The 25,993-nt window shown below is 42.8% G+C and overlaps 2 protein-coding genes across 2 annotated transcripts; one reads left to right on the plus strand and one right to left on the minus strand.

Moving 5' to 3' along the window:
- Window positions 1-1,865: 1,865 nt before the first annotated feature.
- LOC118370558 (40S ribosomal protein S28) lies at window positions 1,866-3,610 on the minus strand. The gene is made up of 4 exons (XM_035755606.2): window positions 3,458-3,610; window positions 3,122-3,169; window positions 2,582-2,706; window positions 1,866-1,984 (listed from the first exon to the last, which is right to left on the minus strand). Exons 1-3 carry the CDS (start codon window positions 3,494-3,496, stop codon window positions 2,584-2,586), a joined length of 210 nt encoding a protein of 69 aa, XP_035611499.1. The 5' UTR covers window positions 3,497-3,610; the 3' UTR covers window positions 1,866-1,984; window positions 2,582-2,583.
- Window positions 3,611-12,406: 8,796 nt separating this feature from the next.
- insl3 (insulin-like 3 (Leydig cell)) lies at window positions 12,407-15,043 on the plus strand. Its single transcript, XM_035755613.1, has 2 exons — window positions 12,407-12,660; window positions 14,227-15,043. The coding sequence occupies exons 1-2, from the start codon at window positions 12,474-12,476 to the stop codon at window positions 14,514-14,516; spliced, it is 477 nt and encodes a 158-aa protein (XP_035611506.1). The 5' UTR covers window positions 12,407-12,473; the 3' UTR covers window positions 14,517-15,043.
- The last annotated feature ends 10,950 nt before the right edge of the window (window positions 15,044-25,993 follow it).

The raw sequence follows: 25,993 nt of genomic DNA on the forward strand, positions 1-25,993 counted from the left end.
AGGATATTTTGGATTTGAGATCAGATGTACTGGAGCCACATTGAACATCACTGTCCAAATACATGTGATGAGTGGAATTAGGTACCACAAACAGTATGTCCATGTCCTGTAGTTGTTGGAAATAGGTAGACGGTAAGTGTTGCTGTTACAGAATAGAAAGCAATTTCACCACAAACCACAGAGGTGTTGAAAAGGTGCACATAGCAAAGGGAATACTCATTCAAACTGTAAATGGGTTGACCTGCTTTTCTTTTGGTATTTACAGACTTGTTTAACTTTGCCCATTGAGGCTGGAATTCAAACTTGCACTGCAGAAAAAACACTATTTAAAAAAAATATATACATGTTTACACTGCTTAGTGGGTAAAACACAAAACACTGAATTTTGATGAAAGGGTGTATTTTTGCAGCCTTTTGCAAGTTTGCTTGAATCTGGCCCAAAATGTTGGAGACAGGGAGTTCATGTTAGTGTATCACTGTGACTGTTCATGGAACATCGGTGTAAAAATAACCCCGTGGCAGATGTCACAACCCTCTCCGTGGACTACTGAAAAGTAGTGAGTTAAACTAGGAACGATGCTTCCCTCTACTGGAAATGAGCTAACTCAACATGAACTTGATATTGCATCATAACGAAAAGCCCCAACAGGGTAGTTCCATTACAATTATTTGGTAATTCATGTTGCTACAACAACCTTCAGACAAAAAAAAAGTGTCAACTTCTGACAGTAAAACATTGAACAATAAAGGGTAGGCTAAACTTTGTGGAAATGATAGTGAAATAAGATTTCAGCATGAAATATCACCTACGATTCTGGAGCAGTGAAACTCTAGATTTGGGTCTAGCTGCAGAAGGCTATAAAAAAAAAAATAATCTGAGAAACGGCAATGATGGGCATGATACTATACATAGTCATATTACACTAGTATGCGGGACCAGGAATATCCATTTTTGTAGACCAATGTTCACACAGCATCATACAGCCAGAGATGTAAGAGGAAGCAAGACATCCCAATCTCAAATATCTTTTTCTGGTTCATATAATCAAAGAACAGACCAGACCCCACTACTGTCACATTGGTCTACGGGAAAACCACCCCTTAAGCAGACTAACCATATTCCCCCCAGTGGTAAAGATGTCATCACTTATCCATCTTTGATTCATGCCTCCCTTACCTACAGTAAACCCTGATCTGATAAAATAATATAAGTATCACAGAACCCTTGCTCTCAAATTATGCCAAATATTGATCAGGCTACAAAACCCAATCCAAAAAGGGAAAAACAGTCAATCTCTTAATATTTCAATCGAATGAAAAACTGTAGTGGCATTGTTCAGGCCTACAAATAAACTAGTCCTAAGTACAGGCTGAAATCCACCCTTAGCCCTCCTACCCACCCACGTGGATCTGAAACTATTGGATAGGCGTAAGCAACAAAGTGAAAATCCCACCCACCCAGTCTAGCCAATCCTTTCAAATCTAGAGGTGCCCCATGGCTCAATTTATAATTCAGCAAACGTAGGTGAGCATTCCAAATACTGTACATAAACACACCATTTAGTTCCAGTGATCACCGAATCAGTACGCTGCTGCTACTTCGTCCCCTTGTACAGTACATTTCTGTATGCTGCTCTTCTGACAAAAGGAGAGCAATCATTCAAATCAAACCTGTTAAGGTTTTTACTTCAGCACCTGCACACATTTTGCAGTAAGTGGGAATTATATGTCTAAAATAGGATCATCAATGCAACAGGTGGCATCCATACCATATTCAAGGACAAAGTGTACTTTAAAATAAACTACCATTAGTTGACTTTGGTTCACAACATGTCTACACACACTGAACAGGAAAAACACAAATCTTCACCTTGAACAACAAATTTTTATTTTTTCTTAAACTGCACAAGTGAGATGTGGGGCCACACTGATGGGGTGTCTGCACCCCAGGCGTTGGTTTGGCATCTCACAACTTCGCCGGGCACTGCAACGAAAGATGTGGGAATTAATTAAATTTATATAACAGACCCAAGGAAATAATTTTAACAGTCACCTACATATCCCTGGGATGACATACAAGTGGATGTAGAGCCTAATGACTTCCCAGTCCACCAACAATTATTTACCTTTTACCCTAAAGTAATACTTTTATAGAGGTCGTGGTAAATGGTTTTGACTTCCCTTGAGGGCCATTGATAGCAACATTGGTTTATAGTTCCCTTGGATTGTCACACCAAAAGCTACTTCAGAAATCCTGCAGGATTGCAATTCCAGCCCTACTGCGACACACCTGATTCCTCTAAACTGCTCTTCAGGCTGAAGCAAAAACATGCCCACCCAACTGCTGTCTAGGAGTACACATGACTGACCTAATATACATCCAGGGCTCTCCAACCCGGTTCCTGGAGAACTACCATCCTGTATGTTCACACCAACCCTAGCACACCTGATTTGAATAATCAGCTGGTTGATATGCTGAATCAGGTGAGTTACAACTGGGGTTGAGTGAACCTACAGGACTATAGCTCTCCAGGAACAGGGTTGGAGAGCCCTGCTTTACATGGACAATAGTATGGCACACCTTTATCGCAGCCTTCTGGCTTCCCTTTCAGACTCCAGAAGTGTCAGCACATCACCCTCTCTGACTGGCCCCTTCACATTCCTGATGATCGACCGGTTGCTGTCATCCATGAACTCCACACGGACCTTAAAGAGACAAGACATGATACATTAGAACATGCAACAGCCACACACTACACTGTTTACAGATTCCATAACACAGAACCAAGGACCTAAATAATACATCTGATCACACCAGGTGTTTAAACTAGTGCATTTCTATAAATAAATTGCATTTCAATGTCGTGACAGTTGGGATACACATGTCATTGATTAACTACGTACTTTGTTTTACCATGACATGTTAGCTGGTTAATTTAGTGACCTTTTGCCACAAACCATTCTTGTACATTCGCATGGGGTATAGCCAGAATAACAGACGTGGAATCAAGGACTACTAGTTAGTGCACAATACTAACTAGCAAGCTAATATTGCTAACCATCGACATTGATTAACTAATTGGCTATCAAGTTAGCCTACTAGCGTTTCAGTAACACATACCTGAGTACACTGTCCCTGGGAACCAGTTCTCCCGAGCACCTTGGTGACCTGGAGAAGAATCGTAAAACGGTTAGTTAGCCAACTACACATCTAAGATAACGTGGCACGTATGAGTGCCTGTTTTTCAGCTAAATTGTGTTAAGCTAGATACATTAATGGTTGCTGTAATTTAGCACTTCCAGCACGCGCAGCTCACCACGCAATGAGGCTCCGTTCAAGTATAAACGTGGCAGGAACTTTTTTTTAATTAAAATGAGCTCAAATGAAACACTGAGTATTTACGAATGTACACATTAATATATTGAAAGTCTCTTGAATATGATTGCGTTTTCTTACTCTTGCAAGCTTGATCGGCTGCACGCGGCTGGCATCCATATTGTCAGGTTGACTGGAAAGGAAGTCACGTGGTGAGAGTACTGTATATATTCAAACTGTAATCCAAATTATTTTCAACTTTTAATAGATTTAGGCACTTTGTAATTGTATTATTTCATATTATGTATGATATGCGTTTAAAAAATACATATCCCTGGATTAAAAACATAGTATATTTAAAATAAATGAACATTTCCGGTTCCGGTATTGTTGTTCATTCACTCCAAGAAGTAGGCGGATGGGGGGATGAATAATCAGTATAATGCCTTTGATTTCTAATTATAGTTGCATAAAAAATATATATTATTTTATAGGTATATTTTAATCGCAAAGACAAAGCCTGATTAACTAATTGAAGCAGTGTCGAGTCTTACACCAATATAAAGTTGAATTTCGAAGGACTAGACAAAACAAATGCACTTGTAATGGCACTTACAAATATAGTCTATCAATAAAATGTGTCTATCAATGAAAATTTGAAGGGTATTTTTTTTATTGACATCTTTTATAAATGAACCTTTATTTAACTAGGCAAGTCAGTTATGAACAAATTCTTATTTACAATGAAGGCCTAGCAAAAGGCAAAAAGCCTCCTGTGGGGACAGGGGCTGGGATTAAAAATACAAAATAAAAATATAGGACAAAACACACATCACGACAAGAGAGACAACACTACATAAAGTGAGACCTAAGACAACAACATAGCATGGGGGCAACACAACATGGTAGCAGCACAAAACATGGTACAAACATCGTTGGGCAAAGACAACGGCAAGAAGGTAGAGACAACAATACTGTGGGGCAAAAAAGTATTTAGTCAGCCACCAATTGTGCAAGTTCTCCCACTTAAAAAGATGAGAGAGGCCTGTAATTTTCATCATAGGTACACTTGAACTATGACAGATAAAATGAGAAAAAAAATCCAGAAAATCAAATTGTAGGATTTTTAATGAATTTATTTGCAAATTATGGTGGAAAATAAGTATTTGGTCACCTACAAATAAGCAAGATTTCTGGCTCTCACAGACCTGTAACTTCTTCTTTAAGAGGCTCCCCTGTCCTCCACTCGTTACCTGTAATTAATGGCACCTGTTTGAACTAGTTATCAGTATAAAATACACATGTCCACAATCTCAAACAGTCACACTACAAACTCCACTATGGCCAAGACCAAAGAGCTGTTTAAGGACACCAGAAACAAAAGTGTAGACCTGCACCAGGCTGGGAAGACTGAATCTGCAATAGATAAGCAGCTTGGTTTGAAGAAATCAACTGTGGGAGCAATTATTAGGAAATGGAAGACATACAAGACCACTGATAATCTCCCTCGATCTGGGGCTCCACGCAAGATCTCACCCCGTGGGGTCAAAATTATCACAAGAACGGTGAGCAAAAATCCCAGAACCACACGGGGGGACCTAGTGAATGACCTGCAGAGAGCTGGGACCAAAGTAACAAAGCCTACCATCAGTAACACACTACGCCGCCACGGACTCGAATCCTGCAGTGCCAGACGTGTCCCCCTGCTTAAGCCAGTACATGTCCAGGCCCGTCTGAATTTTGCTAGAGAGCATTTGGATGATCCAGAAGAAGATTGGGAGAAGGTCAGATGAAACCAAAATAGATGAAACCAAAATATAACTTTTTGGTAAAAACTCAACTCGTCGTGTTTGGAGGACAACAAATGCTGAGTTGCATCCAAAGAACACCATACCTACTGTGAAGCATGGGGGTGGAAACATCATACTTTGGGGCTGTTTTTCTGCAAAGGGACCAGGATGACTAATCCGTGTAAAGGAAAGAATGAATGGGGCCATGTATCATGAGATTTTGAGTGAAAACCTCCTTCCATCAGCAAGGGCATTGAAGATGAAACGTGGCTTGGTCTTTCAGCATGACAATGATCCCAAACACACTGCCCGGGCAACAAAGGAGTGGCTTCATAAGAAGTATTTCAAGGTCCTGGAGTGGCCTAGCCAGTCTCCAGATCTCAACCCCATAGAAAATCTTTGGAGAGAGTTGAAAGTCCGTGTTGCCCAGCAACAGCCCCAAAACATCACTGCTCTAGAGGAGATCTGCATGGAGGAATGGGCCAAAATACCAGCAACAGTGTGTGAAAACCTTGTGAAGACTTACAGAAAACATTTGACCTCTGTCATTGCCAACAAAGGGTATATAACAAAGTATTGAGATAAACTTTTGTTATTGACCAAATACTTAATTTTCAATCATAATTTGCAAATCAATTAATCAAAAATCCTACAATGTGATTTTCTGGATTTTTTTTCTTCTCATTTTGTCTGTCATAGTTGAAGTGTACCTATGATGAAAATTACAGGCCTCTCTCATCTTTTTAAGTGGGAGAACTTGCACAATTGGTGGCTGACTAAATACTTTTTTGCCCCACTGTACATCAGGCAAAGCAGCCACAACTGTCAGTAAGTGTCCATGATTGAGTCTTTGAATGAAGAGATTGAGGTAAAACTGTCCAGTTGAGTCTTTTTTTGCAGCTCACTCCAGTCGCCAGCTGCAGCGAACTGAAAAGAGTAGCGACCCAGGGATGTGTGTGCTTTGGGGACCTTTACCGAATCTGACTGGCAGAACGGGTGTTGTATGTGGAGGATGAGGGCTGCAGTAGGTATCAGATAGGGCGGAGTAAGGCCTAAGAGTGTTTATAAATAAGCATCAACCAGTTGTGACGGGTATACAGAGATGACCAGTTTACAGAGGAGTATAGAGTGCAGTAATGTGTCCTATAAGGAGCATTGGTGGCAAAACTGATGGCCGAATGGTAAAGAACATCTAGCCGCAGGAGAGCACCCTTACCTAACGTCTCCGTAATCTAGCATGGGTAGGATGGTCATCTGAATCAGGGTTAGATTGCCAGCTGGGATGAAAGAGGAGTGATTACGATAGAGGAAACCAAGTCTAGATTTAACCTTAGCTGCAGCTTTGATATGTGCTGAGAGAAGGACAGTGTACCGTCTAGCAATACTCCCAAGTACTTGTATGAGGTGACTACCTCAACCTCTAAACCCTCAGAGGTAGTAATCACACTGGTTTGGAGAGGGGCATTCTTCTTACCAAACCACATGAACTTTGTTTTGGAGGTATTCAGAACAGGGTTAAGGGCAGAGATTACATTTACATTGTTTACTAACATTGGAGTAAAACAAGCTTATATTTTGGGGTTGAACTATGCTCCCGAGGCATTTATAAGTTATGTTCTTCAAGAATCAATGGGTACATATCATTAATTTATTAGGTCCAAAAATGGATGTAGTAACAGCAGATTGCTACTTTAATGTAGAAATACTGTCTATAGGCCAGTGGAAATAAGGGGGAATTGATCTGCAATCCAATGGTATTAACGTGAAATGGAGGTTGTAATGAATGCATGGATATGAAGGTATACGTGAGGTTGTTTACTGTGATTCCTTTCTGTCCAGTTTGAACTGCATGTACCTGTAACCCTTTAAATTAATAGCCCTGTCACAAATGAACGACTGCTGTCTCTGCTCTGCATTTCCCTCCTCCCAGCACCAAATCCTTAAATCACAACACTAATCCTCACTGACAGTATTTTTAACTTCTGTTAGGATAGAAAGAACAGCAATGGAATTAGAAAATCAGTGAGGAGGATGAATCCCCAACTAGATCTTCTTGCACGTCCAATCAAACGCGGTATAGCTTTCCTCTCCCTGCTGAATTTGTAAGAAAAGGATGAAGAAAATCTTCCTTTTGTTGTTCTTCGTTTTGTGGAATGGAAAACGTGTGGGATATTGGATTTGCTGGTAATGTCTTTCTTTAATGACTTAACTTTCTCTGGGTGAGCAAGATTTATTTTCTTTTCATACATTTCCAATGGAAAAAGTGAAAGCAGGAAAGCTCTGCGACAGCATGGATGTCTATGGACTACCTAGGCAGCCCTGCACCAATGGTTCTGAAGGAGAAAAGGCCCGAGAAGAAAAGGGAGAAAGAAAAATGTGTTGCCAGACAATCCAACATAGTCACAATCAATGTCGGTGGGAAAGTCATTCAATTCCCAATCCACCTAGTTCTCCTCTACCCAAAAACCAGGATTGGCTCTCTGGCCCTCTGTACCGATCCTATGAAGAGGATGACACTCTGTGACGACTATTCGGCCCACAAAAATGAGTTCTTCTTTGACCGGGACCCCACTTTCTTCAATTACATCTTCCACTTCTACTGCAGTAATGTCATGTGGGTGATGGAGAGTCTATGCCCGCTCAATTTTGAGGAGATGATCTCTGTGCGTTAGGGACACTCCGAGGTGTTGCCGCATCCTGTTTGAAGAAAATGTGGATGAGATCAAAGATGGCCTGAAGGTCAACCAGGAGCTGATTGACGAGATCAAGCCGGCCCAAGGGGGAGAGGAGGCCATGTTCAAGACCATGTTCCTTGGGGGGGTCCGCAAGGCCCTCTGGGACCTGATGGAGAACTCTTACTCCTCATTAGTGGCTAAGGGCTTTGCCGTGTTTTCCAGCCTTTTCGTCCTCATCTCCATTGTGGCGATGACCCTCAACACGGTGAAGGAGCTGAGGAAGTACACCATCTACGGCAAGACTTACATGGAGTGTGTGGAGATCGTCTCCATCGTATTCTTCTCCTTTGAGTACTTCTTGAGGCTGCACACCACCTGTGACATCAAACACTTTGTGAAAAGTGCTCTAAAGTTTGTGGACCTTTTGGCTGTCATGCCCTACTTCATCCAGATCATTTTTGAGATTGTCACAGTGCCCCAAGGACCTGAAGACCATGGCCCGGGTCAGCAAGGTTAGCAAGGTGCTCAAGGTGCTCCTGCACATCTTCCGCATCCTCAAGCTGGCCAAGCATTCCTCATTTCAAAATCATGGGAATTAATATGGAGCTGGTCCCCCTTTTGCTGCTATAACAGCTTCCATTCTTCTGGGAAGGCTTTCCACTAGATGTTGGAACATTGCTGCGGGGACTTGCTTCCATTCAGCCACAAGAGCATTGGTGAGGTGGGCATTGGTGAGGTGGGCACTGATGTTGGGCGATTAGGCCTGGCTCACAGTCGATGTTCCAATTCATCCCAAAGGTGTTTGATGTGGTTGAAGTCAGGGCTCTGTGCATGCCAGTCAAGTTCTTCCACACCATTTCTGTATGGTCCTCGCTTTGTGGACGAGGGCATTCTCATGTTGAAACAGGAAAGGGCCTTCCCCAAAATGTTGCCACAAAGTTGGAAGCACAGAATAATCTAGAATGTCATTGCATGCTGTAGAGTTAAGATTTCGCTTCACTGGAACTAAGGGGCCTAGCCCGAACCACGAAAAACAACCCCGGACCATTATTTCTCCTCTACCAAACGTTATAGTTGGCACTATGCATTGGGGAAGGTAGCGTTCTCTTGCGTTGGCCACCAAACCAAACAATTCTCTACTCGACTGAGTGACCTTACAGATATTTGTATGTGTGAGGTACAGAGATAAGGTAATCATTCAAAAATCATGTTAAACTCTATTTCTGCACACATAGTTAGTCTATGCAACTTATTATGTGACACATTTTTATTCCTGAATTTATATACGCTTGGGGATGAATACTTATTGACTCAAAAACATAATTCTACTTTGAGATTATGGGGTATTATGTGTAAACCAGTGACACAAAATCTCAATTTAATCCATTTTAAATTCAGGCTGTAACACAACAAATATGTGGTAAAAGTCAAGTGGTGTGAATACGTTCTGAAGGTACTGGATACACTGTAGTACTGTATATAGGACTCAATTGCAATAAATATACTATGCAATGGTTGCAAAGAATGTGCAAAGAATAAAAGTTATTTAATCTCATCTGTTGTTTTTCTCATTCAAGCAATGTTGAATGTCTCACATCCGCACAGACTGCCGGTTAGGAATGCAGTGTTTTAATTCTTAAAAGTCTAAGATGTTGAGGGAGGGGGTGCTAAACTGACATATGGAATTGTTTAAGATAGTATGACCATGTATCATTTAGCATTTTTGTTATATATAGTACCAGTCAAAAGTTTGGACACACCTACTCATTCCAGGGTTTTTCTTGATTTTTACTATTTTCTACATTGTAGAATAATAGTGAAGACATCAAAAATATGAAATAACGCTCGGAGGTCGGCGTCGACGGTTTACTAGCCGCCACTGATCCCCTTTCTGTTTGTTTTGTCTGTGATTATTTTCACACCTGGTTTAATTTGCGTTTATTTCTGTGTGTATATAGAGTACCTGTTGCCTGCCTTAGTTCGTGCGGGATTAGATTTGTGTGTATAGCGCTCGATTGTATTTGATGTTTGTTGTTTTCACTATTACGCACGTGTATGTAAAGTGTCGGAACTGTGTTGTTTCTGAGTATTCGAGAGCGTAGTTTCTGGATTTTCGTCTGTTATTTTTGTATTGGTGGACTATATTATTAAATACGCTTCTCAGACATCCCTGCTCTCCTGCGCCTGACTCCTACACCTCTCACCGAGACGCACGTTATCACATGTGCGCTCTCTGATATGACATTAATTGAAATTATAATAATTTCAGATATAATAGAATGTGATTGATAAACAAAAGGTTATTTCACTTTCCCAGCTGTCCACCTTGACAATTCCCCGTCAGAAGAAGCGTAGGTTGATTTTGGCAATCATGGCTTCACTCTGAAATGGCCAAGATGCATCTCGGTCAGCACAGCCTCCTTCTCCTCCTTAGTAAAAAAACACCTTCCAGTGTGGCTGGCCATCCTTCCCTTGTAGGTACATGATTGCCTAACAAGTTGGAAGAGAAGAGTTGTTGAAATACTCAAGTCTCAGTACATTTGCACTGCTGTCTCTCTCTCTCTCTCTCTCTCTCTTTGTCTCTCTTCCACTCTCTTCCCAGCTCTCTCTCCTTCTCTCACTTTCTTTCTCACACCCTCACCTCAGCAGCCTCCACTGAACTATATGTATAGCTAACAACATATAGATGACCAACTAACTAGATGGAAAATGTTTGTGCATAGCTTAATCTGTCCAATTATCTAATAGAAGTTAACTGCTTGTGAATTTCTCTGAATGTTGCGCCTCTTGTCGATATCAGTGGTGCCTTCATAGTACTTCGCCTGGTTGGAAAGATACAAGAAAATCTCCTCGAGGGATGCCATTGAAGTGCAAGCCACGGAAGGTTGCAAGTTCAAACCCCCGAGCTAACAAGGTACAAATCTGTTGTTCTGCCCCTGAACAGACAGTTAACCCACTGTTACTAGGCTGTCATTGAAAATAAGAATTTGTTCTTAACTAACTTGCCTAGTTAAATAAAGGTAAAATAAAAAAAAATAATAAAAAAAAAACAGAAAGCTACAATAACAGTTACAGTAGCTAGCTGGTTGACAGTAGCTGCTGGTCGACCAGGCAGGCTGAGGTAAATAAGTATAGTAGCTAGCAACGTCAATCTATTGTCATGAATCTTGCCCTGGATTGACAACTGAAAGATTGCTGCTAGATGGCCAATTTGCAAATTCAATATTGACTATATTGTAAAAATTCATGAAAACAAAAATGAGCTGTTTTGGTCTTAATTTAAGGTTAGCAGTGTGGTTAAGGTTAGGTTTAAAATCTGATTTTATTACTTTGTGGCTGTGCCAGCTAGTGACCAGTCTGCAGAGCTGCCTCCAGAACAAGATTCATGACGAAAAATGTTCCACATCAATTAAATCGAGAAGCCAGTCGCCTGGCGGTGTCTTCTAGCGTCAACTTGGAGCCAAGTAGGGAAAGACAGGGAATGCACCCACACACACACACACACACACACACACACACACACACACACACACACACACACACACACACACACACACACACACACACACACACACACACACACACACAGTGAAAGGAGTCCGTGTGACGGCTGTGACTCCACCATGGGACTCCTTGATATTGCTATTCTAGATATGATGCACTTTGAATTTTATTGTCTGCATATTTTATTTTGAGACGAACAAAACAAGATGTAACTGAAGCTCAATGCCAAGTACCGCATAATGTCCGTTCAAACAAATGTTTGAAATATGAAGCTGTGGTATGAATGCGCATGGTAAGTCATTATCCTTGACTTTGTTTTGCACCTGCATCCTGATTTTATTAGCTCCCCTTCTTCTAGATAAGTCCAGACACATAGCCACAGTTGGTAAATAACACTTCTCAAAGAAATTATGCGAACTAATCACAGAGAATACATACACATATCAACATTTTCAAATAATAAAAAGTCCCTAAATGTGAAGATTTACGGAGTAAGTTATGCGCCATATTTTCACAGTAGAGGCTCATCAGGGTTAGATAATGAAATATTTCATAATGGTAGGATACAACACAGCAACTTCATTGTCCATATGTTACAGAGAACAATGGAAATGAGTCTTCCACCCACTCCATTCTTCTCAGCGCCTGGGCCAGGATTCAAACCAGCCACCTTTCAGCCACAGGTCCAACTCCTTAGCCACTGGGCTACCTATAACAACAATCAGATTTATTATCCATCAGGTCAATATATGGATCACCCTATGGTTTTGGGGCCATAAGAGGCTTTTATTGAATATGAGTAAACTTAATCTTTATAATGAAAAGGAAAAACAATTTCAGATCACCTGGAAGTATTCATTTTCCTATACTTGCACCACTAACCCCAGTTCATAAACCCCATGCTATAGATCACCATTTGACATGTATTTATCTCAAATGAGAGTTCCAGCCTTGAGGGGAACTCTCTTTGACATGTAGTGATCTCAAGATCAGGACATCCTTTTCCTTGGCCAAGGGCGAATGGCTCCTTATGAGAATCCCGGGCCTGGCATAGACAGCAGGGCACTATATAAGGCTCTAGGAAGCTCTCACAAGCTACACATCACATCCCTCCTCATCGTACCATACCTGCTGCATCGATTTGCTGTTTGTGTGATTCACTTGGGCGCAAACATCCTCATCAACATCATGGATGCTAAGTGTCTTGTGTCTCTTGTGGTAGTTCTCATGGTTGGGGTGTATGTGACCCACGGGCAGGATGCCAGGGTGAAGCTGTGTGGGAGAGAGTTTATCCGTATGGTAGTCACATCATGTGGGAGCTCCAGACTGAGGCGCTCCACTCCGGAGCTTGGACAACACCCCGTCAACCACCACAGTGAGTACAACTCTCACGGACCTAATAGCTTGTTTTCATATGTTTATTGTGCTGCTGTTTGTGCCGGAGTTCAGTTTAGTTGAATCCGAAAGGCATACATGTATTTTCTATACTGAAACGCATCCAACTGGGTACACACGGGTTGAATCAACATGGTTTCCACGTCATTTCAAAGAATGACGTGGGATAGACATTCAATTGACATCTGTGCCCAGTGGGACGAGAATGGAGGTTGGAGGTAAATGGAAATCCTCTTCTCAAACAAGCTGACATCCAACGCACGAAGTATATGAGGATGGAGTTGGAGAACCCCTCCTGAGAACCCTTACAGGAGTTGTAGAATTGAGCATGTTTCAATCACCTGGAACAGAGCCATAATCATCATGATTTTTTTTCTGCATAGGTTATCTCAGCATATCTTCTTCACCTGTCCCATTGTCATTTTAATGAGGGTGTCCTTCTGACTGTAAATCACACATCTCAATATACAGCAATAACATGCCTAAGATATTACATACAAATGACAAAACAGTACATAACACATATCATCAATACAGGCACATATCATGGAGTCATAATTAATACAATAATATCATGACATTTAAACACTTAGCGTGCCAGATTACATTTAAAACAAGCATTTTTTTCTGCATATCTAAGCTTACCTCTTGAGCTGTCTGTATTCTCCTGACTGGTGGTTCTTTTTTCAAGAAACTAAATATGTTTACTCTGTATCTCTGCAAAATCTGGTTAAAAGATGTGAGTCTTAATCAGTGCATTTAGTAATTGGTTGCTAAAGTCCAGCAACCTTCCAGCAGATAGCTAAGATAGTTAGACAATCTACTCTCATTTGATTGATAGACTGAAATGGCTTGTTAGAAGGTCGGGAGATTGGGAACCTATCTGGCTAGCTAGCTAAAGCCAACTTTATAAAATTGCTAGGTGGTAGTATTTCAGAGAAACAAAGAAACATTTTTGTTTTATTTATTCATCAAGAAGGAATGAATAGGCTACATAGCTTGATCAAATTAATTTACAAACATACCTCCTGCGAGTGCTGCCCATCACTGACTACTAAAATCAAATCAAACCCTGTGTGTCACTCTTAACTCTTTTTCTTGCTCCGTGGTGCACTTTCGAAGTAACCACTTACTAGGGAGAGTAGGGGGTTCCAGCCAGAGTGCCCCCTCCGCAAAATACCACTGACAGATATTTTTATAAACAATTTTGACAAAACTTTGGCTTAAAAATTAAGTTCAGTAACTCATTTAACATCTACAAAATGTCAAAACAGGACAAATCCTGAGTGGCGCAGCAGTCTAAGTATCTTAGTGCTGGAGTCACTACAGACCCTGGTCTGATTCCCGGGTTTAGCAGGAGTAGGCTGCATTGTAACTAAGAATGTATTCTTAACAGACTTGCCTAGTTAAATAAATGTTCAATAAAAAATAACAAATTCAATTCTGAGGGGGCATGTGCTCTTGTGCCCACTATAGGCATGACACCTCTGCTGACATCTGCCTACATTGTGAATGATGCCTAATTCTGTTTTTTTTCCTTCTACAGGGGTAATTCTGGATTGGCTGAACAGCAATCAGTTTTCCAACCTGAGGACTTCAGAGACTGGTGAAGATGTGGTGACACAGCAAGATGACCAGGACTCCACAGAGAGTATGACAGAAGACCAGCAGACCCATCCAGGGTTTCCCAGCACACCACAGGTCCAGGGGGACATGGAGCTTTCAACCGTCCCTCTGGGGTACACCGTGTCCTCCCGTACCCGCCGAGACGTGGGGCCTGCTGGGGTGTGCTGCCGATCCGGCTGCACCATGAGCGAGCTGGTCCAGTATTGCTAAGCTAAAGCTAATACTAGACTAATGCTAGGCAAGAATAACATTTCACAAGGAATTGTTGGTCAGCCATTGCTTGGTTAGCCATTGGAATGATGGAATAGGTTAAAATCAGATTTATTTACATTGGTTGGGATGTTTGAATGGCCATTTTGCAGTTGCCAAACCTTTGCATTAGAGCTAATGCAGTTAGTTCTACAGAAATGTTCATGTTGTTTTCTTGATATCATGAATTGTGTGTTAATCTAATCATTAGAGTATTGTCGTGGAAGGACTTGTGTAATGATAAAACCTAGATGGAAAGAATGTTGTCGAAAGAGGCTTTATTTATCATAATAATAATTTGTATTATTTATCACATTAATATTATACTTGATTCTCACCTGCACAATGAAGGACAACAATGAATGCCAAATGAGAGTTGTCAAGAAACCTTCCTGTTCATCTTGAAACACAATGTAATAAAGCTTTTGAAGATCATCGGTGAGTGGAGGTTACTTAACAGTTGTCTGTCCATGCTTTTCTGACTTCAAACAGGGACAATAACCTCTCACTTCTTCACAATGTGTTGCGAGCTCCATGCCATGTTGAAAGTGCTTTGAAACCTATAGCGACATGTGCTATACTGTAGAAATGCAATCGATCCATGTGTCATAGAGATGGCATCATCCCCACAGAGCATCCCCCTCTAGTAAAGATCAAATGATCCGCCTGCCCTCTCACTCCACTTGAAGCAATTTCCATTCTCATTACAATCTTCATCAGTGTACATCATTGAAAAAGGCAGAGAAAATCCCTTCAAAAGTCTGTATGGCAGTAGCCAGATTACAGCTCCCAAATCATACTCGGTCTGAATAGACACGAAATCCGGTTGACGCTCTCTGATAAGGATGAATCGGATTGGGCCAAGTGCTCCAACTAAGACACCATAACACAAATCCCTTTAACCGCACAGTGTGTGTGTGTGTGTGCGTGTGTCTGGGGGTCCTGCTAACATCCCATCAGATATGATAAGCACTACAGATGCCACTATATAGTGGAACATTTAGCCTGTAGAATAGGGGCTAATATATGGTTGCTGTTGTGTTATGTCAGCTCAGATGGTGTTAGCCATTTTGAATGAAAATAAAAAGTGTTGAAATTATATTACAGAATGCATAATAATTTTGTATGAATTGTATTAAAAACATTATTTGGAAAAAATAAATATCTTTATAAAACCATTTTTTTGTTTGTTTTATTGTGACACCTGGTGATTACCTGTATTTCACCAGCATAGTAGCATTTCAGGGGTTAATGGCAATATGGTGCGGGTCTCTAATTAACAGGTGGAACTGGCAGTGATAGACACCAAGCAGGCCTCGAGATACAGTTTTCAACCATGTCAATCGTATCGTGTCCTTTCATTTGTATCTTGCTGTATCTTTTCATTTATGCCAAATTTATTGGCTAATTTGACTTTAAAAAAATGATAATCACCTGTGGATTTTGTTCAATATCTCCAATTCCATTGCATTACACCAATGCTGCCCAAATGCTCTGTCTATATGCGAATACGCATCGCTTGCAATACAGTTTTGGAAACATTTGGAACTTAACGTTCACGTGAGCAAGAAATACTGTTTTTAATATAAAAGATAAACTTACTGTATGCAGTTTAGCAAAGTTGCACCAGGCAAGGTTTTAAAAACCGTACCGCTAGCGAGGATTTAATAGCGTTTCTAAACGTTAAAACATAGCGTTGGGATTGTAGTTCACATTAGCCAGATGTGGTCCGTATCAACTGAGAACCCAAGGGGGAAGGCTATAAAGGCGTCCCATCCATAGAATATTACCGTTGTAGATCTCCTAAGCCTGTGTTAACCTCCGACCTTATTTTCGGCGTTTATCCGAAAAGCATTTTCCTTCCTTTGCTCATAGGAATGGCTAAATGAAGCAGAAGTGAATCATTTCCGTTTTTTAAGACTACAAACTGGAGAGCTCTATTTTGGTGTCTGTTAGAAGTGGATGTATGGAAAAAGACGGATGTTTGGTTTCCTGGCTTAAAACCAGGGGATAGTTGTTAAAAGGGGCAGCAGGTAGCCTAGTGGCTAAAGTGTTAGCCCACTGTTCCTAGGCTGTCACTGTAAATGAGAATTTGTTCTTAACTGACTTGCCTAGTTAAATAAATAAAAATGTCTCATTTTACTTTCACCTCCTGTAGTAGGTTATTGACTCACTGAATTTATCTATCCAATAAGCCCAATAAGCCTTTTGAAGGTGCCCTATAAATTCTGTGATGAACCAACATTGTATAGGGGTGCACATGTTTATATTTCAACACTAATGGGGGTGCCTCTGGGGGGTAACCAGCAATTCTTTAAATGTAACCCTATATATTAGGCTTACTGCATTTCCTGCAAAGTTGATTAACTTGAGAGAGAAACAAATATATTGAGAATTTCTTGTCATGTCCTGAAATCAGTGATATTAAATGGGATTAACCGTCCACAACCAATACTGGTTGGGTCATGGCTAGAAGGTATCCAGTTTTTGTCAAATTAACGTTAGATTTCTTTTACGTTAATTTGACAAACGCTGTATCTCTTCTAGGCGTGACCATTGGGGTTGGAAAGGCAAGTAGTGTGTTTGCAGTGTGTTGTCGACCACCAGAGGGCATCAGATATCTATTGTATATGAACATTGCGTTGTCTGCATTTCACTATTATAGTTGCTCTTATTTTACCAAATAGTGAGTGACTGAGAACCACTGATTTGCCAGATATTGAGCTCATTCTGTCACTTCTATATCTAATTGCTACCAATGTCCTTCCTGTCTATAGTTTGTTTCTACAATCCATATAACGGTGCCATTTACCTTCAGATACTTGATCTCTTCCTGATAAAATCTCCAATCTGATTATAAGATAATCATCAGTATAGCCAGTAATTATTCATAATGAACACAACATTAAATAGCTTTTGATAATATTCGTCACCCAAGTCATAGACTGTTGTCTCTGCTACCGCACGGCAAACGGTAACAGAGCGCCAAGTCAGCCAAACAATTAACCAAATGGCCACTGGATTATTTACATTGAAACCTCCCACCCACCATTTATTTTTTACACTGCTGCCACTTGCTGTTTATTATCTATGCATAGTCACTTCACCCCTACAAATTACCTCGACTAACCTGTACCCCCACACATTGACTCGGTGCCGGTATCCCCTGTAAATAGTCTCGTTATTGTTATTTTATTGTGTTACTTAATTTTTTAATTTTTTTACTTTAGTTTATTCGGTAAATATTTTCTTAACTCTTTATTGAACTGCACTGTTGGTTAAGGGCTTGTAAATTAATCATTTCACTGTAAGGTGTTGTATTCGGTGCATGTGACAAATAAAGTTTGATTTGATTTAGACGACTACCTCTGTACAATTTTACTCTTGAGAGAGATACTGAAGGTTCTAAACTTGCAATGGTAATGAATGGAAACTCTCTATAACGCTGCCCAAGTTTTAGAGTTGAAGAAGGATGCATTAGAGAATAACACCTTCTCTTCTAGCACCCACAGTCTATCATACACACACACACACACACACACACACACACACACACACACACACACACACACACACACACACACACACACACACACACACACACACACACACACACACACACACACACACACACACACACACACACACACACACACACACACACACACACACGTGCGAGCCAGGAGAGTACGTTGGAATGGCGGGTGTCGATTTTCATGTAAATTAAATGACTCACAGGACTCCTGTTTCCAACAGTAAAAGTGTCATTAGAAGTGTGTGTGTGTGTGTGTGTGTGTGTCTGTCTAGGTATACATGTAGAGTATGTGTAAGCATGTTGGAATGCATGTATGGGTACACAAAGTGTACTAAATTCATCTCTCCTCTCTCTACCTGGGCTCTGTGTTCGGTGGTGACTGTTAAAAGACATGACCAGTGACAGCTGCAGCAGGAACATCCTGTGATCATGCCTCCCTAGGGAATCTCCTCCTCAGGTGCAGAACAGCAGACTGGGACAGTTTTACCTGCAGCCCTGTCTCAGGCTGTTTTGATATGCACTGATGACTGGAGGTGCTAGGACTGTATTATCTGTGCCTTATATAACACCTAATAAACACTAGAAGTTGAAAACATCTTTGGCGCATATCATATGAATGGGTTGTTGTTGGGTTATATTATCAGGATCTTTTTTTTTGCCCAGCATCGGGTTCGTCTTGCAAGAAGCCTAAAAAGGTGAAACACGTCATACGACGCAAGATGAAACCATTGCTACGGTGTCCATATTAGGGCTGCCGCAGTCTGAGACGGACTTGGTGTCATGCAAGACGAGTATCTTAGAATCGGAAGGACGTGACAATGAAATGATCAAATGGATGACGGTGCCCACTAGTTTACAGGATGGCCTCTGTTGAGTGATGGTGGGCTGTGGCTGGTCGTGACACGTCGTGATCACAGGAAGGTAACAGTGGCCTTGTTGGGTCCCTCGGTAAGACGAGTTGCCCACGTCCCTGCCTGCTCAACCATCCAATGTCCAGGGATTTATGAATCCACTTAATTTGGTTAAATACAGTTTGTAATGTCCAGATACACTTTTGATGTGACATTTATAAGACACTTCAAAGCAATATTTTTTGAGGATGGAAATGGGTTGGAAAAGGGAATCATTGCACAATTGTCTAATAGTTCCTTTTTTGGTGTACTTGTATGGTGAGGTACTGTAATGGGGGAGATGAAGAGACTTGATGCACAGGGACCGTACCATAAGTCTAAGTAGCCTTTCGACCCTATTACTTTACACTATAGCCTATAGCCCCCCTACAGACCAAAATCAATTAATTAACTGTACTCCCTTAATCCCTTCTGGCCCTATAGTCTGTTCATCCATATGCAAGTCATTATATCCAGTTAATCAGGTCAGCACAATGCCGGAACACATGTATATATACATATATACACACACACAAAGTCTTGTTGGGACACACAATTCAGTTCCATTCAAAATGCTATTTTCCCTAACCCCTAACTCTAACTCTAACTCTAAACCTGACCCTAACCCATACTCTTACCCTAAACTCAACCCAAAAACCTAACCTTAACCCTAGCTCCTAATGCTAACCCTTAACGTCGTTCTAATCCTAACACTAATTCTATCCTCAACCCTAAACCCCTTAGAAATAGCAATTGACATCGTGGGGACTAAAAGAAATGTCCCCGGTTGGTCATACTTTTGTTCGTTCTGGTCCCCACAAGAATAGTTAAACACGTCCACACACACATCTAAGACATTATCAGTGCCTTACAATAACCTTGGCCACTGGGAGGTAGTGATGCTGAACTAATAGACTGAGCTGGTAGAGGGCAGTATGGGAGCAGTGGACTACTGTTACTGCAGGCCTATTTGGCTCTAACGTGATGCAATCGCTCCTTGCTGCCCCAAGACTCATCTGATGTTATTGCCCTATGCTGTATCAACTATAGGATACGTTACATTTGACTTGTTAGCAGACGCTCGTGTCCTCACTGACTTACGCACAGGTGTAATGCGATAGACCAATGTCCCAATCTTCTTTATGTAAATAGCATCCTCTTATGTTCTCCTCCATAGCCACTGATTGCAAACTGCCTGACAGGTAACAGCTACCTGACCGCAAGCAATGTGGTGGCATCCCATCCAATCTTCTTATCCTTCTGTACCAATAAGGTAGGTAGGACAAAGTGAGGGGTATTCCTCGAGTATTGTTGTTGTAATGTGGCTAACGCCATTATTATCCTCGGCTCTCTCCACAACCACTAACATGGGTAACAGGGTGCTCACTAGCCTTGTTTTTGTATCCTAACTGTGATACTATGCTCTCTCTCTTTTTCTCTGCCTCTATGTTTACTCTACAGTGATGCTATCGCTCCGTATGCTGCGATAACTCCCGACGTGATGCCATTTCACTTGGCAGCGCCAGCTCTTAATGTGATGCAATTACTAACCAGCCCTGTGCTCGCTCTAATGTTTGATGCCGTGGCGGGTGTGTTCTCTGAGGGGCCTACTGTTGATACTGATTGGAGAGGTCATACAGACTCAGCTGTGCCCGCATCTGCCCTGGAATGCGGTGGCGGGCCCCCGTGCCAGGGAAATGTCTTCACCTCTCGCTAGACGATGTGACCTGCCACAGACTCTGAGAGCGGGGAAGAGAGAGAAGGGAGAGAAGGGAGAGTGTGTGTGTATGTGTGTGCGTGTGTGAGAGTGTGAGAGTGAGAGAGAGCGAAAGAGGGAATGAGGGGAGAGGAGGATAAGACAGAGAGGGGGGGGGGGACAAGGCCCCAGACACGATTACCCCAGCTGCTCTGTCACAGCTGCTCCCCATTGCACCACTGCACCTTCCATCTCTCCTGTGACTGAGCTGTTTACTGCCAGTGGGATGTTGAAAAAATACTCCTGAATGCTGGTGCTTAGCTGGTGCTGCTTGCTATTCATTTGGTCTGTCACTTTCTATGTCATAATAGTGGAATAATTTCAATACAAATCTTTAAACACTTATTTTTTATTATTTTAAATGACAATCAGATCTGGAATAATTAAATGACACTTATTACTGTTCATTTAACACTTACACTACCGTTCAAAAGTTTGGGGTCACTTAGAAATGTCCTTGTTTTTGAAAGAAAAGCACATTTTTTGTCCATTAAAATAACTGATCAGAAATACAGTGTAAACATTTTTAATGTTGTAAATGACTATTTTAGCTGGAAATGCCGATTTTTAATGGAATATCTACATAGGCGTACAGAGGCCCATTATCAGCAACCATCACTCCTGTGTTCCAATGGCACGTTGTGTTAGCTAATCCAAGTTTATAATTTTAAAAGGCTAATTGATCATTAGAAAAACCCTTTTGCAATTTTGTTAGCACACCTGAAAACTGTTGTTCTGATTAAAGAAGCAATAAAACTGTCCGCCTTAAGACTCGTTGAGTATCTGGAGCGTCAGCATTTGTGGGTTTGATTACAGGCTCAAAATTGCCAGAAACAAATAACTTTCTTCTGAAACAACTCTATTCTTGTTCTGAGAAACGAAGGCTATTCCATTTGAGAAATTTCCAAGAAACTTGGATCTTGTACAACGCTGTGTACTACTCCCCTCACAGAACAGCGCAAACTGGCTCTAACCAGAATAGAAAGAGGAGTGGGAGGCTCCGGTGCACAACTGAGCAAGAGGACAAGTACATTAGAGTGTCTAGTTTGAGAAACAGAAGCCTCACATGTCCTCAACTGGCAGCTTCATTAAATAGTACCTGCGACACACCATTCTCAATGTCAACAGTGAAGAAACGACTCCGGGATGCTGGCCTTCTAGGCAGAGTTGCAAAGAGAAAGCCATATATCAGACTGGCCAATAAAAATAAAACAGTGGTGGAAACCCAGTTGTTGTCACGCCTTGGTCATAGTGTTTTGTGTTTCGTTATATATTTGGTCAGGCCAGGGTGTGACATGGGTTTATTTTGTGGTATTTCGTATTGGAGTTTTGTAGTTATTGGGATTGCGGCTGAGTAGGGGTGTTGCATAGGCTTGGCTGCCTGAGGCGGTTCTCAATCAGAGTCAGGTGATTCTCGTTGTCTCTGATTGGGAACCGTATTTAGGTAGCCGGGGTTCACTGTGTATTTCGTGGGTGATTGTTCCTGTCTCTGTGTAGTGTTCACCAGATAGGCTGTAATTAGTTTTCACGTTCCGTTTGTTGTTTTGTATTTGCATCAGTTATTTCATGTATCACGATTCATTCATTAAAGACATGAGTAACCACCACGCTGCATTTCGGTCCGACTCTCTTTTGACAAACGAAGAACGCCGTTACAGAATCACCCACCACACACGGACCGAGTGGTGTGGTAACAGGCAGCAGGAGCAGCGAAGGGAGGACGTTATGGACAGCAGAGGTATGGAGTATACTACGTGGGAAGAAATAGACAGATGGGCGGTCGACCCAGAGAGAGTGCCGGAGCCCGCCTGGGATTCGCTGGAGCAGTGCGAAGAGGGCTATGAATGGAGTCGAAGAGAAAGACACGGCGGCGCAGAAAGAAACCCGAAAGTCACCCCCAAAAATGTATTGGGGGAGGGCTCAGGGAGAGAGTAGCAGAGTCAGGAGTCAGACCTGAGCCAACTCTCCCTGTTAATCGTGAGGAGCAGCGATCAAAGGACTTCTGGACTTGGGAGGAGATATTAGACGGAAAAGGACCCTGGGCTCAGCCTGGAGAATATCGCCGTCCCAAGGAAGAACTGGAGGCGGCAAAAGCGGAGAGGCGCTGGTATGAGGAGGCAGCACGGCGATGCGGATGGAAGCCTGAGAGTCAGCCCAAAAAAATTATTGGGGGGAGGCTTACAGGGAGTATGGCTATGCCAGGTAGGAGACCTGCGCAAACTCCCTGTGCTTTACCGGGGGGCTAGAGAGACCGGGCAGGCACCGTGTTATGCTATGGAGCGCACGGTGTTTCCAGTGCGGGTGCATAGCCCGGTGCGGTTCATACCAGCCCTTCGTATTGGCCGGGCTAGAGTGGGCATCGAGCCAGGTAAGGTTGGGCAGGCTCGGTGCTCAAGAGCTCCAGTGCGCCTGCACGGTCCGGTCTATCCACAGCCACCTCCACACACCAGTCCTCTGGTAGCAGCTCCCCGCACCAGGCTTCCTGTGCGTGTCCTCAATCCAGTATCACCAGTGCCAGCACCACGCATCAGGCCTACAGTGCGCCTCGCCTCTCCTGTGCTGTCGGAGTCTCCCGCCTGTTCAGCGCTATCAGAGCCTTCCTCCTCTACAGCGCTGCTGGAGTCCCCTGTCTGTTCAGCGCTATCAGAGCCTTCCTTCCCTCCTGCGCTATCGGAGTCTCCCGCCTGTTCAGCGCTATCAGAGCCTTCCTCCTCTACAGCGCTGCTGGAGCCTCCTGCCTGTTCGAAGCAGCCAGAGCTGTCAGTCTGCATGAAGCAGCCAGAGCTGCCAGTCTGCAAAGAGCTGCCAGTCTGCAAGGAGCTGCCAGTCTGCAAGGAGCTGTCAGTCTGCAAGGAGCTGTCAGTCTGCAAGGAGCTGTCAGTCTGCATGGAGCAGACAGAGCTGTCAGTCTGCAAGGAGCTGTCAGTCTGCAAGGAGCTGCCAGTCTGCAAGGAGCTGCCAGTCTGCAAGGAGCTGCTAGCCTGCAAGGAGCTGCCAGTCTGCAAGGTGCTGCCAGCCTGCATGGAGCAGTCAGAGCTGTCAGTCTGTATGAAGCAGCCAGAGCTGTCAGTCTGCATGAAGCAGCCAGAGCTGTCAGTCTGTATGAAGCAGCCAGAGCTGTCAGTCTGCATGAAGCAGCCAGAGCTGTCAGTCTGCAAAGAGCTGCCAGTCTGCAAGGAGCTGTCAGTCTGCAAGGAGCTGTCAGCCTGCATGGAGCAGCCAGAGCTGTCAGTCTGCAAGGAGCTGTCAGTCTGCAAGGAGCTGCCAGTCTGCAAGGAGCTGCCAGTCTGCATGGAGCAGCCAGAGCTGTCAGTCTGCATAGAGCAGCTAGATCCGCCAGTCAGCCATGATCTTCTAGATCTGCCAGTCAACCAGATTCTTCCAGATCTGCCAGTCAACCATTCTCTTCCAGATCTGCCAGTCAACCAGAATCTTCCAGATCTGCTAGTCAACCAGAATCTTCCAGATCCGCCAGCCAGCCAGGATCTACCGGAGCCTACTACCTGCCTGAGCTTCATCTCAGTACTGGGCTTCCTCTCAGTACTGGGCTTCCTCTCAGTACTGGGCTTCCTCTCAATACTGGGCTTTCTCTCAGTACTGGGCTTCCCCTCAGTCCTGGGCTGCCCCTCAGTCCCGGGCTGCCCCTCAGTTCCGGGCTGCCCCTCAGTCCCGAGCTGCCCCTCAGTCCCGAGCTGCCCCTCAGTCCCGAGCTGCCCCTCAGTCACGAGCTGCTCCTCAGTTCAGTGGGGTTCTGGGTGATGACTATTAGGCCATGGTCGGCGGCGAGGGTGGATTACCCCAGGACGCGAAGGGGAGGAACTATGACATTAATGGAGTGGGGTCCACGTCCCGAGCCGGAACCGCCACAATGGACAGACGCCCACCCGGACCCTCCCTATGGTTTTGAGGTGCGTCCGGGAGTCCGCACCGTAGGGGGGTTCTGTCACGCCTTGGTCATAGTGTTTTGTGTTTCGTTATATATTTGGTCAGGCCAGGGTGTGACATGGGTTTATTTTGTGGTATTTCGTATTGGGGTTTTGTAGTTATTGGGATTGCGGCTGAGTAGGGGTGTTGCATAGGCTTGGCTGCCTGAGGCGGTTCTCAATCAGAGTCAGGTGATTCTCGTTGTCTCTGATTGGGAACCGTATTTAGGTAGCCGGGGTTCACTGTGTATTTCGTGGGTGATTGTTCCTGTCTCTGTGTAGTGTTCACCAGATAGGCTGTAATTAGTTTTCACGTTCCGTTTGTTGTTTTGTATTTGCATCAGTTATTTCATGTATCGCGATTCATTCATTAAAGACATGAGTAACCACCACGCTGCATTTCGGTCCGACTCTCTTTTGACAAACGAAGAACGCCGTTACAGTTGTCATACTTGAGTACCTTAATATACCTTAATAGAAGGATACTCAAGTAAAAGTGAAAGTCAGCCAGTAAAATTCTACTTGAGTAAAAGTCTAAACGTATTTGGTTTCAAATATACTTAAGTTTCAAAAGTAATTGTAATTTCTAAAATGTACTTAAGTATCAAAACTAAAAGTAAAAGTATAAATCACTTACAATTACTTATATTAAGCCTACAGCACCATTTTCTTGTTTTTTAAATTTACGGATAGCCAGGGGCCCACCCCAACTCTCCAAGATTTTTTACAAAAGATTAATTTGTGTTTAGTGAGTCCACCAGGCCAGGGGCAGTAGGGATGACCACGTCTTCTCTTTGACAATTGTCCTGTCCTGCTAAGCACTCAAAATGTAACGGGTAATTTTGGTTGTCAGGGAAAATGTATCGAGTGAAAAGTACAATATTTTTTTTAGGAATTTAGTGAAGTAAAAGTAAAAGTAGTCAAAAATATATAAATAGTGAGGTAAAGTACAGATACCCCCAAAAATGACTTAAGTAGTACTTTAAAGTATTTTTACTTAAATACATTACACCACTGGTGATGGACAATGATATTGTCACCTCTACCTTACCTGACACCCTAGACCCACTTCAATTTGCTTACCGCCCCAATAGGGCCACAGGCGATACAATCGCCATTGCACTGCACACTGCCCTATCCCATCTGGAGAAGAGGAATACCTATGTAAGAATGCTGTTCATTGACTATAAGCTCAGCATTCAACACCATTCTACCCTCCAAGCTCATCATTAAGCTCGGGCCCTGGGTCTGAACAGGTCTGTGCAACTGGGTCCTGGACTTCCAGACGGGCCGCCCCCGAGGTGGTGAAGGTAGGAAACAACACCTCCACTTCG

The sequence above is a fragment of the Oncorhynchus keta genome, chromosome 23 (genome assembly GCF_023373465.1).
Source record: "Oncorhynchus keta strain PuntledgeMale-10-30-2019 chromosome 23, Oket_V2, whole genome shotgun sequence".
NCBI classification, from domain to species: domain Eukaryota; kingdom Metazoa; phylum Chordata; class Actinopteri; order Salmoniformes; family Salmonidae; genus Oncorhynchus; species Oncorhynchus keta.

Coding starts and splice junctions, on each gene's coding strand:
- insl3 (XM_035755613.1), top strand. CDS start 12,474: ATGGATGCTAAGTGTCTTGTGTCTCTTGTGGTAGTTCTCATGGTTGGG. Junction 12,661..14,226: donor ACACCCCGTCAACCACCACA/GTGAGTACAACT, acceptor TTCCTTCTACAG/GGGTAATTCTGGATTGGCTG.
- LOC118370558 (XM_035755606.2), bottom strand. CDS start 3,496: ATGGATGCCAGCCGCGTGCAGCCGATCAAGCTTGCAAGA. Junction 3,170..3,457: donor AGCCGATCAAGCTTGCAAGA/GTAAGAAAACGC, acceptor ATTCTTCTCCAG/GTCACCAAGGTGCTCGGGAG. Junction 2,707..3,121: donor CCCAGGGACAGTGTACTCAG/GTATGTGTTACT, acceptor TGTCTCTTTAAG/GTCCGTGTGGAGTTCATGGA.